This window comes from Carettochelys insculpta, chromosome 5, assembly GCF_033958435.1.
Source record: "Carettochelys insculpta isolate YL-2023 chromosome 5, ASM3395843v1, whole genome shotgun sequence".
NCBI lineage: Eukaryota > Metazoa > Chordata > Testudines > Carettochelyidae > Carettochelys > Carettochelys insculpta.
Genome location: NC_134141.1, coordinates 46,364,790 through 46,379,909, shown reverse-complemented (window position 1 = coordinate 46,379,909; position 15,120 = coordinate 46,364,790). Strand labels below are relative to the sequence as shown.

Below are 15,120 nucleotides of genomic sequence, written 5' to 3'. Positions count from 1 at the left end.
GCTGTACAACCTTTCCAGATTACTGTAACCTTTTAAGGACTCAGATTTGTTTTGCACACCAAGTTACACCTCTCTTTAAAACTATTAACTTACAAAAAGATGCAAAAAATGTCATATATGTACATACGTTATATATGTTTCAAAATACTAATATTTATAATGCATTCATAATAGCATAGATGTTATGTGACTCAGGACAAAACAATCAGTGTTGTCAGCTGAACACAGCATACTCTGAATCCACTTATGTGTCAACTTTACACTAAGAAATGTTGACTAAGTCTGTAAAAAGGGATGGTGAAAAGAGAAGGAATATATATTTTAAAAAAAAAATCCAAGTACAAACCCTAAATTTGAAAAGATTAATATCAAGTTAAGTGGTTATAAACTCAAAACTATATTCTGTTTCTTTTGTAATCTAAAAGAAGTACTTTAGTACTCTGAGAAAAAACCAAAACAGTTTTTTATTACAGGACAAAGGGTTACAGGACAAGTTAAAAGTGTACAGGACATTGTTACCAGAAGAGAAGAAAGAATGTAATTTTACTTTTTTGATACACAGAAATGTTAATCAGAATTGGCACACAGAAAAGCTAAAAAATTTTATAGTCATGATGAGATTAAATGTTTAGTTTTTGGTGTTCCTGCCATGTCTTATTTGCCTTGCAACAGTGGCATTTTCTGTCTCTAATAGTCAAAAGCAGGACAGATTGCTACTGTTTTACTTTGGTACTTGTTTTTAAATAATGAAATGTCTGATTGCATGATAGAAGACATCTGGAGCAAAAGTAAACCACCAGCAGAGTCCTTCCCTGCTCCAGGACATAAGCAAGCCTGCTTAAAAAAAAAAAATGCCAGTTTGAAAACAAATAACTTCTAGAGAGAAAAGCAGACTACGGTTGTATCTACACTAAGACAAATTCAAATTTAAGGCAGCTAGCTCAATATTACCATGCGACTGTCTTCACTGTAGATACCATTAGCTTGATTTAGGGAGCAAGAATATTGAGATTACAAAAATTGCAGTTACCTGATGGGTATAGAGTCAAGCTCGAATTCAGAAGTTCAGTTCAAGGCCAGTGTGGAAACACCACACCTTAAAATCGAATTATTAGCCTCCAAAGGTGTCCCGTATGTAACCCACCAAGCCCATCATTGCCCTGCTTTGGCCGCTGCTCTCCAGTAACAGGAAGACTGGATTTCAAAGCAGGAACAGCAAGCCTTTCGCTGGGGGCTCATGTTTGTATGCCTGAGAAATGTCTTTCTTTCTTTGCTATTAGCGCTGTGAGCACATCTATCCATTACAAATAACCCCTACAGGGAGTTTGTGGCTCAGTCTCTACACTTATTTTTTCTGCACTACCACACCCTTTAATTTCTTACTACGTAACAATAATTGGGCTTTGGAATTATAAAATACTTAAACAGCATCAACAAACAATAAGGAAGTGACTTGCTTCTCCCTACCCCAAAAAAATATATCAATTTGCAGAAAATTAAGAAAGCATTTTTGTGAAATTGCAAAAGTGAGCTAACAGAACTACCATGCAAGTTACTCAATTAATTAAAGGAAGGTAGTGAGAGAATTGGAGAGCAGACATTTCCTAAAAAGAGAATCCTTTTAGCTATTTTTCCTTCATGCCATCCACAATTACTTATTCTTGCAGAGAAGAAAGAACAAGCAAAGGTTTGATCAGATCATCATCATCTTACCAAAGACAATTTTAGACACAATTAAAGTACAAAGAACTATTTACAAAAGTAGTTTTACCTCCTCTTACAAATCCATTGGTAGCTATTGCTGAAGTAGACAATCCTGTGATAGTTGTGACAACAGTTGCCATTGCAATAACCAAGACAGAAAGACCTTTGGGAAAAAAAGATAGCAATAATATATTAAATATTAAAGCACGAAAAATACACATACCTAGTACTTTTGTGTCAAAAACTGAGACTGTACTTTCCCAAACATGTTCAGATAAATACTAGGCTGAACATCACTCCTTTTCTGCAACCTCCTTCTCCTCTACTCTGACACCTCCAGAACAAGGACTAGGTATAGTGGCATTCAAGGAGAAATGATCAGACTTCGTGGGAAGAACACACTGCACCTTCTTTGCCAGAAGTGTAGCAGCTGTGCTTCCTAGGATTTGTTACAGAAGTAAGATTTTCTATAGTCCAGTACTGGGCTAAACCTTTAGGGACAAATTAAAGCGTATGTTTTACCACGCACTGCCCATATCAATCAAGCTCTACTTTTGAGACCTAAACTGGAACTATAACTCACTCAAAAGAAACTATGAAAGAGAGGGGTCGTCAGATTAGGTATTCTGACATGTTTTTTCATTTGCTTCTTAGGAATTTTATGGTCATGCTCAGTAACAAGCAATACATCTGCATTATTCCGCTCCCTTACCTCAAATTGCTGTAAAAGTCATTTATAACTCATTTAAAAATTTAACAGTATCCATATTTAACTGCAGTTACTAGAATTAACATCAGGCGTTCAGTTTTTAAGAATTACACACATACCTATCCCAGCCTGTCCTACAATCCATGACAGTCTGATGAAGAGCATCACCCCCCAAATATTCAACATACATCGTACCTAGAACAAAAACACAAGACATAATAGTGTGCCATATTGTGTGGTTTTAACATAGACATACAACTATTTCAGCTAGCTATTTCAAATGGGCTATGTATAAAACCTACAAATACAAACATACTTAGACTGAATGGATTACTTACTATACCAAAGTCGCTTTTTCCCTCCTAAAACGTTCCATGACTAAATGACATTATTAGGTATATACAAGAGTTACTCTCTTGGTTGCATGGATGAGTTTTTCCTATCTTTTATACCTTCGGAAGTAAGAATTGTTTTCTGATCACCAGTTTCTCACTTACTCTATCTTAACCATGAATGGAAAATTACACTGATTCAAGAACCGAAACCTAGTTATGTTTGATCCTACACCACTTACAGGAAAAATGCTTGTTTGGTTTTGGAGACTAGTACATTTCTCTTCCTCAGAGGAGTTCAAAATTCATACTACAACATACAGCACTATAAAAATTAACAATCCCAGGTTTCTAATGGTCTGTTAGAGTATTGGTTTCCAACCCTCTACTGCTTCTATCCCCAATCCTATGTAGTGCCCTTTGTTCCTCCATTTTCATACAAGGACAGTGCAGTTTTAGTTATGGTAAGAGTTGTCTCTGGAACAGATAACATTACTACTATTTCTGCAAAACCTTACTGTTCTGCATTCAGTTTTAAAGAGCTTTTTATTCTCTTTCATTTTTGTGTTTGGATTTTGGGCGGTGGGGGGGTGCACTCCTCAGCAGAACAGTATGAGTATTAAGAACTTCTATTTTGCAGAATTTAAGACCTGAGCTGAATTTATTACTTAAAACAGATAACTGAATTGTTCTCTTTTGGCAGTGTTGTGAAAAGCTTATTTAATGTATGGGTATCAACAGGGAGACATTTGCCTCTCTTCAAATTCTCTTCAAATCTAAGCAGGTTTAGGAATTTGCCAAGATCCAAAAAGTCTATTCAAAGATCCTTCAGTGAGTCATAACTGGAGTGGAAACAAAGCTGCATAGCTGTGATCTAACTATTCATCTGAGCAGCATATCCCATGTGAACAAGAATCACTAAAGGAGAACAATTTTGGAGGAGGCTTTGGCCAAGATTACAAAGCAAATGCGCAACCCACTGTGCAATGCAGAGTTGAGTCTTCCAACAAAAGTTCCTTGAGGAAAATGTGCATTTCCTGAAGATATATACGTGGGAAGAGGAGTTTATACCAATTTCAAGTCACGGTTTAAAAAACAAAAACTTTGAAGACCAGGATTTAATTTTATCACTCACAAAGTCAATAGAGACCAGATAATTGGTCCTTGGTCTTAAAAAAAATGTAAATAAAATGAGATTTAAGACAGTTTTAAACAATTTCTCTGAACAGGATTACATCAGCAAGAAAATAAACTTTAATGGATGAGGAATCATGGTGAAGTTCATTTGATTAAATTCAAAACAAGCAAAAAAATTCACTCTACACAGTTACTTCTAATATAGCTGAATATGGCAAGAAGTTGTTTGAATGTGCATGCAAAGTTTCAGTTTGCGAGGGGATGACGTTTTTGTAACCATTTCAGCTACTCGGAATTTTAGTGGTGAATACATAGAATCATAGGGCTGGAAGGGGCCTCAGGAGGTCATTGAATCCAGCCGCCTGCTTCGAGCAGGATCAACCCCAACTAAGTTATCCCAGCCAGGACTTTGTTGAGTAGGGACTTAACCTCTAGGGATGGAGATTCCACCACCTCTCTTGACAATGCATTCCAGTGCTTCACCACCCTCCTGGTGAAGTAGTTTTTCCTAATATCCAACCTGCTCCTCTCCTTCTATAACTTCAGACCATTGCTCCTTGTTCTGCCATCGGTCACCACTAAGAACAGTCTCCATCCTCTTTACAGCCCCCCCTTCAGGAAGCTGAAAGCTGCTATCAAATCCCCCCTCACTCTTCTCTTCTGCAAACTAAATAAGCCCAGATCCCTCAGCATCTCCTCATAGGTCATGTGCTCCAGACCCTTAATCATTTCTGTTCCCCTCCACTGGACCTGTTCCAATGCATCCACATCCTTTCTATACTGGAGGCCCAAAACTGGACACAATATTCCAGATATGGCCTCACCAGTGCCAAACAAACAGAGGGGAACAACTCCTCTAGATGTTCTCAAAATGCTCTTTTTAAAGGCACCCTAATATGTCATTAGCCTTCTAGGCTACAAGAGCACACTGTTTACTTGTATCCAGCCTTTCATCCACCATAACCCCAGACCCCTTTCCACTGTACTGTTGCTTAGCCAGTCAGTCCCCAGTGTACAACACCACTTAGAATTCTTGCATCCCAAGTGCACAACTCTACACTTCTCCTTGTTGAGCTGCATCAGATTTCATTTGGCTCAAACCTCCAATTTATCCAGGTCATACTGGATCCTCTCTCTACCCTCCAATGTACCTAAAATGTGTAATGTTTTTTTCTTGGTATCAAAATAATTTTTCTTCCCTTTCAATATAAATAATCTTCCCAGGCCTGAACTGATGAATAATTTTGAGATAGGGCATTGAATGGCCTAATTTAAGAGTAATCAATAATAAAGCACCCAATAAGTATTTCTAAGAAAGCAAAGATGTATACAGAATGGGAAAAGGGGGAAATAATTTGCCAACACCAAAATCCTACGACAGTGATGGGACAAGAGTGAGAGGAAGAGGATAATCGCATTCTATTCCAATTCAAAATCTTTGAAGAGATACAAAAGTAATATTTGTGCTATCCCTCCCCTCTAAATGTACTTATTCCTTGAACACTGATTCTACAACTGACTCTTCATTCTTGCTGAGAAATGTATTCACTCAGAATAAGTAATTGGCAAGACCACATCTATTAAAAGGCTTGAAATAATATATATTTACTTACCAGTACACCCTTTATCCAGCCAAACTTAACTATTCCCTTACTGTCTGCAGTATAAGTAGCATCAGCTTCCCCAGGAGGAGTTCCTTCTTCTCCATTTGCATATCCATCCTCAAAAGGTTCCTGTAGGCAGGGAGTTAAAAAAATGGAGTTTATTTTAAAAAAAAAAAAAAAAAAAAAAAAACAAAAAAAACCACCTTATACACCCATCAACTTACGCAAGTGTCCAAAAGGTGATTTTAGAATTGGGTACTCAACTGATGAAGTAATGAAATTTGCCCCCAGCTTCATTATTAGTTCATTAGTAAAAGTGATCACAAATTACTCGTTTCTATGACTACATCTGTGTAGTAACAATTCATGTGACTACTGTACAGACTGAACCTCTGTAAACCCACATGCTCTCACCCAGCAACAGCGGTAATCCAGCATGATTTGAGTTAACCAGATATCCATTTATCATGGGCGTGGCCAAGTTTCCCTGTAGTCCCATAACATTTGGCTCTCAGTGTTCTACACTGTTACTTAGCTGTAATTTACCCATAAAGGTCTTCTCAGAGCCCAGTGACAGTGCTAGTAGACAACATTGACCTCCTGTGTTTGGCATATTTTGTTCTGCATCAGACAGGTCTGAGGACGCTGGACTAGAGAGGCTCACTCTGTGAGAAACTGCCATACTTCATCAGTTTTTAATCTGAATATTTGAAATACCTACAAACGAGATTTAAAATAAAGTCTGTGTTTTTACTTGAAGCAGTGATTAAGTCATACCACTGAAAGCCTACCAAAATAGGTTTTACAGTACCTCCAGAATTATTTAACACTGTAATTAAAATAAAATTAGTATAATTTTTGTGTATTACAACTAGGGTTACCAGGCTTCCAGTTTTCAACTGGAGCATGCTGCCAAGAAGGGGCCCTGGAGTTCATTAGAAGTGTGGTCAGCAGCACAGAAGGATAAAAGACACACGCACTGCCTACCCTAGCTTCGTGCAGCTCCCAGAAGGGTCCTAGATGCAGGTCAGCCAGGGAAAAATATGTGCACTGCCCCACCCCAAGTGCTACCTCTGCACCTCCCGTTTCCTGGGGACCATTCAATGGGAGCTGTGGAAGACAGACCTTTCAGTGTGCACAGCTGCCTGGCCATGCCTCTGCCTAGAGTCTGCAGGAACATGATGAACACTTCTGGGGGCCACATAAGGTAAGCATCACCTCAAAGCCCACATGTTCAAATCCTTTCTACACCCCAAACTCCTGAACCCCAGTGCCTGAGCCCCACGCCCTCTCTCACACACACACTCCAACCACCCTCCTGTATCACAAACCCCTCAATCCCAGCCTCAGACCAGAGCCCATACCCCAGCTTGGAGCACTTGCCCCCTCCTAGACCACAACACCTAGTCCAGCCCTGAACCCCTTCCCACACCTAAACTCCCTCTGAGAGCCTGTCCTACCCCCCCCCCCCCCCCGCATTTCAACCACTTGCCCCAGCCTGGAGCCCCCTCAGTGAAATCCCAGGCCCTGTATCCCCACGCAAACCCCTCACCCCCTTCTGCACCCCAACTCCTTGCTCATTTTTACCAGGCTGTGTCAAGTGAATGTGGGTGTAGGAGAACAAAGGAGGGTGGGAGGATGGAGTGAGCAGGGGCAGGACACTAAAGGTTACTCTTCATAAATTTGTGTTTGTTTCTTAATATCTAATCTTGTTTTTCTTTAGTGTTATGCATTGCTAGGTATATCTCTATTATCCAGAATATTTGAATATCCAGCAACCTCCCCGTTCAGGGGCTACCTGATACGGAAGTTTACTGTACAATCAGCTTGCACAAACTGAGATAATAGAACAAACAAACAAGCAAACCTCTATAATAAGAGGATAAGTACAGTCAGCATGAATTCATCAAGGACAAAATCACATCAACCCAACCTAATAACTTTCTTGGACAGTGTAACAAACCTTGTGTCTAAGACAGAAGCAGTAAATGTGGAAGATCTGGATTTTAGTAAGGGTTTTGAAACTCTCCTTCTCATCATAAATAAACTAGGAAAAGACAGACAGCATAGGTGGAGTTACTGCAAGTTAGGTGCCTGACTCACTGGTAAACCATTCCTAGACAGTAGTTATCAGTGGTTCACAATCTAGAAGGGTAGCAGAGACCCAGAGATCAGTCCTCAGTCCTGTTCCATTCAGTATCTTCATAAATACAAGGCCCTATTTTATTCACAGCCATGAAAAATGTGCCACAGATAGTAAAATCTGGACTTCTGTATGCTTTTACCTTATAGATGTCACAGAGGGAGACTAATGTGTCTCAGATTAGGTGTCCTGACCCAAAGGGAGTTGCTGGAGACTTATGAAGTTGTATTTGGAAAGTTGTGAAAGTGACACCCTTATTTCTGTGCTGCTTCAAAATTCAGAAGCTGGAGAACGGTGGCTGTTGGCTGAGCACCCAGGTCTGAAAGCAGAGCCCCACCAGCAGTAGCACCAAAGTAAGGACGGCAACCTCAATTCTCTGCTGTTGCTTTCACGCTGGGAGGCCCAAGAGTGGTGGCTGCTAACTCAGGGCCCCACAACAGTGCAGAAGTAAGGGTGGCAATACCACTGCATGCCATCCTTACTTCTGCAGTGCTGCTGGTGGCAGCTCTTCCTTCAAAGCTCGACTACCAGCAAGAAGCTGCAGCTCTCCAGCTGCCCAGCTATGAAGGCAAATCAGGACAGCAGTACCTCAACTCCCTCCCTGCAACACACTAACTTTGTGACCCATCCTCATTTCCCCTCCCCCCCACCCCCACGCACCATTTTTAGGTTAGGACCCCTACAATAACAAAACTGAAATTTCAGATTTAAATAACTGAAATCATGTAATTTTAAAAACCCTGTGGCCAAAATGGATCATGAATTCAGTAAGAACCTGCCCACTAAATGATTTAGGTAACAGGATAGGGAGTACACATAACATTTGTGGACTATATTAAAACTGAGGGGTTGCAAGATCTTTGGTGGATGGAATTACAATTCAAAATTAATTGAACAAACTAGAGAAATGATCTGAAGTACAAATGCAAAGTACTCCATTTAGGAAGGAACAATCCACTGTACAAATACAAAATGTGAAATAATTGGCAAGGAAGAAGTACTGCTGAAAGCAATCTGGGAGTCATATAGCATCATAAGCTAAATATTAATCAAACGGTTAACACTATTGAAAAAAACAACCAAACATCATTCCAAGACTCAGGAGTGTTATAAGCAAGACAACAGATGTAATTCTTCCACTCAACTAGATCAGTTAAGGCTTCATCAGCGTGGACTAGAGTGGATGAATTACTTTCAGGTATCACATTTCAGAAAAGATGAGGAAAAACTGGACAAAGGCCAGAGGGGAGAAACAAAAGTATATACAGGAAGACTGAAAAAAAGTGGTCTTGTGTGTTCTAGATTAGAGAACACTGAATGGGGATATAGTAGTTTCCAAATACATGAAAGATTGCTAAAATGTGTAGAATGAAAAACTGTGCTCCTTAGTCTCAGAGGATAAATGGGCCTATGGGCTTAAATTGCAGCAACAGTGGTTTAGGCTGGACATTAGGAAAGTCTTCACAACTGTTAGGGTAGTCAAGCCCTGGAAGACCTTGCTGAGGGAGATAATGGAATTGAAGTTTAAGAACGGGTTAGACAAAACACCAGTCAGGACAGGTCTAGTTATTTGAGTTCAGGTGGATTGGACTAGATGACCTAGTGAGGTCCCGTTTCTATGATATTACACAAAGTGGAGAGGCATTTTCAGCCTCTCTTCACAAAAAGATAATCACACAGCAGAAATTATTCTTCCTCCAGATGTTAGAGCTCTTTCTTTAAGAAACCACAATCTTTCTGAAACAAGACAAATATCAAAGGCACTGAGAGTATGTAACAGGGAGAATGGAGTCTCTGCTCTACAGCCTTGTCCAAAGACCCAGATGGCCTTTAGCTCACTGGGGAGAGCACAGGGCTTTAGCCCCCTAGGGTCACAGGTTCAGTCGCTCCTGCCAACAAACCAGGTTCATTGGCTTTACATATACCATGACTACCGGTATCCTCATGTAACACCAGGCAGCCTTACTCAGTCCTCCAGGGGGATATTATCTGGACCACAACCCCTAACACTGTGCTCTCCTGCATGAATGGTAATCTTATAATAATCAAGGGAAGACAGATTACCCGGGTGCCTGCATCATAGATGATCTTGGCTAGAAGGAGAATTTGCTTCAAAGTAAGTTGAATCTATTCCCTCAGAGGATGCTTTTAGAGCACACTAAGAGGAGCTACAAATGCAGGTAGAGCACAGTGGCTATTGTGTTGTAAATTCAGACCCCAGCTTACTGCATATTCATTTTACTGTTGACAAATGATTAGATTTCCAACTCAAACCAAATGTTCAAATATTCTTGAGCACCCTGAAAAACCTAGAGATTATGAGACAAAACCCCAGTTGTGACTATGCCAATCTCTCACTCCTCAGAGTGTGTTTTGTTGGGGAAGATGAAGTCCTAGAATTTCTTCAGAAGATGGAGATGAACAAACACCGTCTCTCAGAGGGCAAGATTTATTGATATAACAAGAGAAACTAATTTCCAAATACATTCATAGGTTCCCTTTACTAGCAGCATTTCCTGAACTTTAGTATAGCTACACCATCCACTGTCAGTAACACCTTAGCGTACTTGGTCTGGGGGTCACCTGAGCATGTCCGGCAGCTTCAGGATGAGGCGCACTAGCTGCTGAGGGGGCAGTCTCAAGGTCCCCAGCCACAGCAATTTGGTGGGGTGGGTCCCAATCAGGGTTGTGTTGTGGGGTGGTGCTTACCTAGAGGGGGCTTCCCCAAAGGGCAACGGGAACGTCCCTCCCCAGCTTCTGGCTCCAAATGCTGCCTCTACCTGCAGCTCTCATTGGCCACAGTTCCCAGCCAATGGGCACTGCAAAACCAGGGCCTGGGACAGAGCAGAAGCAACAGGTACAGCTAGAAGCTGGAGGTCACAGCTTCACAGGAGAAGGGCAGGAAGCCTGCCCCCAGCCCATTAAGCAGCATATATAGTAAAATCCGGTACAGGTCACTAGCCATGCGTTTTTGTTTACCACCTGTGTCCTGCCCATGACTTTTACTAAAACTATTACTAAAACACAGCCTTACTTATACACAGAAGACTAACTCAGGAGATTTGGAAGGCAAGGGTCCGCTAACAGAATGATCAAACTCCAAAAACTATAACTCAAGCACATCTAAACCAGGCAGCTCTCTGGTGCCAGGTTCCAGAGGACTAGTAGATTCAAACATGAAGAAAGCAGACACTGGTATGACAGGAGACAGCAAGACCTGGCCTGCCAAGTCCTTGGGTCTGGCCTGTGCCCCCCCTCCACCAGGGTCCTTTTCAATGAACAGAGAGGCAAATGGTTCCAGCACCCAGCTGCTTTGAGTTGCCTTTGGCTGTGGCCTAGGTGAGCACCACCTGGCCAGAGCATGCCTCTGGCACCTCACCCTCTGTGCATCTCCCCTCCCTTAAGTCAAAACTCCCTCCCACATCCTTCACTCCTACATCCCACCCCCAGGTTTGAATCCTCTCGTGCATCTCAATCCCCTGCCCCAGGTCAGGACTTGCTCCTTTACACAGATTCCTTTTCAGACTCCACTCCTCCTCCTTAACACCAATCTCCATCCCAGACCTCAAAATCCATCCAAACGAAAGTGCAGTTCTTGACCACTTACCAAAATCTTGGAAGGCCTCTTATGAAAAATCATTGCCCATCCCTGCTGTAACAGATCTTTTCTGGTGTGGGGAGGGGAGGAGGGAATAATCTAAAAAGCAGTCAGTCAATCACTCAAGCAGGCAGTCACCCAAGCATTGGTGTGCGTACATTCTCTGTCACACACAGGAGAAAAGCTTGATATTTTTAACTGTCAAACTAATCCAACAGTATGCTTTGCAATTTGAAGACCTAATGGATCACTTTCCATATTAGCTATTTCTACTACCATAAGTGGTCACTCAGTTTGGACTGTGCATGTCTTTAAACCAACTTTGAAGACATTTTACACCACCAAAGAGATAAAAAAATCAGCCCCTCCCCTTTTTCATTCTACATGAAAAAGGCAGAAATATAAAGATTGTGTTAAATTGTACTATCACTTGAAAAAAAGCAGAAAACTTTGCACTGACAACAGCAAGGAATACATTATCTAATGCAATACACCTCTGTTTATTTTGGTAACCATGCTGCTTTGTCACGAAGTCCTAACAACACAAAACACCAGGAAAGTTGCCACCATCTGCCCTGATCTAAGTTCTCACCAGATTTCCTTTCACCAGACCTCTTTTGGGGCCCCTCTGACTAAAAGCAGCCATGATAGTGAGCTGCTTCATCAATAGCAGTAATCCCATTACTATTTTAATACAAATCTTAAAATGCCAACTATACTTCATCAGACAATTATGAAAACATTTGTTCAGGAACCGCATAGGACAAAAAAAGAACTCTTCCATCATTTTCCTGAAATCCACAATAGTCAAAGTTACCACATGCACTCTTCTGTACAAAAATTAACACACACACATTTGTCTTTTGTTACAGAAAAGCACCAAACTGCTTGCAATTGATTTAATTAAAAAAAAATCAAAGCATAAAAAGACCCAGGTGTTCATATCACCCAAGCCATTTTTATACTTTTGCTCAGGAGTACACAAAGTGGGGGCGTGCAAAATTTTAATGGGGGTGGGGGGCAAAATCCCACTCCTTGCTGCCACGGTGTCATTAACAGGGGAAAAAACTGGCTCTGCAGGAGTGAGTGCAGGTGAGGCACATGCCCTGGTTGTTCTCACTCAGTATGGGATACCCCCTTGTGCACTGGGAGGGCAGATACGCTGCTGTGGCCCTCCCTTCAGCCTGGCACTCAACCCCGCTGCTGCTCCAGGCGTGGACAAAGCTCATCATGCAGCTGCCTTTGCTGGACAATGCAGCTGCGTCCTCTGCACCTTCTCCGCTGCCTAGCCACACTCAGATAACCCGTGGTGCCCCAGAGAAACTGCTCCTGCCCTAAGCTTTTCTGTTCTTCCCCACCCCCTGCTGCAGCCTCCACTGTCTCCCTTCCTCCCCCCACCCCCAACACCCATGACCTCCGCTGCCAAGGGAGTGCAGTGTGTCACTTCAGGAGATTACTGCTCGCTTCCAGGGCTATCGGGGGGGGCTCTGCTAATTGCAGAGATGAAAAGTGGGGCGCAGTGTAAAAAGTTTGCTCAACATTTGATAGTCTTTTTTGTGCAAGAAAAAATGTTATGGTTTTTAATAAAACAAAGAACAGAGCATTATCATAAAGACCCTGGAGGGGGGAGTTTTAAGAAGGATAAATAAGAATTTTCAAGTGTCTTGATCTATTGAAAACATTTATATTTCCATATTCTTTTAAGACAAATACCCTTCATCACTCTTATGTGCAAACAATTAAGTAGCTTAACAATAACATGGCTTATCTTTTTGGCAGATATTACAAACAGCTAAACACTTAAGAATTTTGCTAACTTTTACACAGAATTCTCTTTCCAGAGAATTATGAAGCACTAAATTACATGTACCAATCGATGAATAAAGGATAGCAGTTTTGTCCTCTAGTCCTTCTCCACAATGTAACGTTCTGTACAGGAGGATTTTCGAGTACAAGAACGGCTTAAAGGTCATTGTTGGTTATTGGTGCCAGTGGCTGCCTTTTTAATAAAGCAGAAATGAGAACAGTAAGACATTCTGAAAGTCTGTGGGTGAAAAAGAATTCCACTGTGTTGGAAGCCAATCTCAGGCTTCCTATTTTTCATGAGACAGACTAAGGGTTTGTTTACAGAGTAAGTCAGTGTGCAGCATGCCAGGGTGTGAATCTACAGCACACCAGCCGGCCATGAATTAATTCACCATTTAGTCAAACGCTCATACTGGGCTGGGGAAGGACTGGGCTTCCTCTTCCCTCAGGGTTTCCCAATCTATGGGTCATGACCCAAGCATGGTTTACAATTACATTTGAAAAGGCAGCTCTGCAGGAGCTCTTAAATCATTCACCCTGAAGCGGTACTCAACTTAATTGGTTTAACGACCATCAGGCAGTTAAACCAATCAATTAAACTGAGTACCATTTCAGTGCTATGGGAAGGGAACTGCCCACCTGCTTGGGGAAAAGGTATAGGGCAGAGAGCTGGGGGAGCCAAAGAAAGAGCAGCACTCAGCTGAAGTGAGGTAGGTGGTGGGGTCAGGGCTCACTTAAGCCCGGGAGCGGGGCTGAGAGCTGATCAGGGTTCTGTGCTCCAGCTGGCTTCCAGCCTCAGTGGGAGCTTGGGGTTCCCCTGCCCTAAGGCAGGGTTCCAGCAGCTGGCACTTACTGGCTAGGGCAGGGCACCTACTAGTCAGCTTCCAGCTGTGAAGGGCGAGGATCAGCATCCCCCGCCCACCCCCAGCAGGGTCCCACAGCTGGTGCACACTAGCCAGGGCTCTGTCCCAGCTGATGTCCAGCTGTGGAGGGCCAGGGTCTCCACCTGCCTCCAGGCAGGGTCCCACAGCGGGTGCTTACCAGCCAGGGCTCTGCCCAGCCTACTTGCAGCCACAGGGGGCAAAATTTTATATTCTTGCCTCAGGAACAAAATTAGTTAGTTATGGCACTGCCTCCCTGTCCCCCCACCATTTTTGAATTGCCTTGTATTCATGACTTGTCAGATTGGGTGCCCATCACCAAGTATTCATGACTTGTCAGATTGGGTGCCCATCTGGAAAAGGTTGGGAACTGCTGCCCTACATGAAACAACTGGGGCTGGATCAAGATCAGACCCACTCCCAAAAGTCTACCCTCCATATCTAACCCCGTAGGAGCTGCTCCTCCAGCTGTCTACCTCCTATGCACCCAGATCCCCACACCCCCACCCCATGCCTGTTCCCACACCCATCCCCCCTGCATCTGGATCTCCACAACTGCATCCAGACCACTTGTTGCAGCACCCTCAGTTTGAAGTGAACATTCATCATTTATAGAGTTGTTTCGGCATCCCCCCTACACAAATTGTTCCAGCACCTATGCTCTCAGCCCACACACTAAACTCCTCCACACCTGGATCATGCTAGCCCATTCTTGGTGCACAAGGCACATAACGGCAGGGCCCCAGCACATTAGGGAAGCATTGGCCTTTCTGCTATGTCAAGATCCGGTGAAGACTAAGCCTATACTAGAGAAAGAAGTTAATTTTAGATATACAGTTCTCGCTATGGCATTTGCACTGATAGAATTAACTTATCGGAATTGACTTATTTCCCTAAGATGGACCTAGCCTCTATACTCTCGTGTAGCCCTCTTTTACTCCACACGACTGCTGATCCTAGAGACGTCCACTTTGCTGTATCTTCACCAGCTGCACAAAAATCAAACTCTGGAAGATAAACTGCCAGTTTATTTATCTTCTGGTAAGTACAGACAAGCCCACAGCCTCACAGACAAGTTCTCGTCGTAAGTTGGGCAGGGAAGAGAGAATTGGAGGGAGTACAGGATGATCTCCCATCTCCACACAGTCAGCGGCCTCTGCTCCCTGCTGCCAGGCTGGAGTCTCTCTACTGACCAACAAAATTTGA

General features: G+C 42.5%; 1 protein-coding gene across 2 annotated transcripts in view; it reads right to left on the bottom strand.

The window, feature by feature from the left end:
- The window catches only part of SLC12A2 (solute carrier family 12 member 2), a 114,406-nt gene that overhangs the window by 79,421 nt on the left and 19,865 nt on the right, over positions 1-15,120 (bottom strand). For both annotated transcript variants that reach the window (XM_074995038.1, XM_074995039.1), the window contains exons 2-4: positions 5,496-5,615; positions 2,533-2,608; positions 1,772-1,867 (exon numbers count right to left, since the gene is read on the bottom strand). In XM_074995038.1, coding sequence (XP_074851139.1) covers positions 1,772-1,867; positions 2,533-2,608; positions 5,496-5,615 — 292 coding nt within the window. The remainder of the gene's footprint in view (positions 1-1,771; positions 1,868-2,532; positions 2,609-5,495; positions 5,616-15,120) is intronic.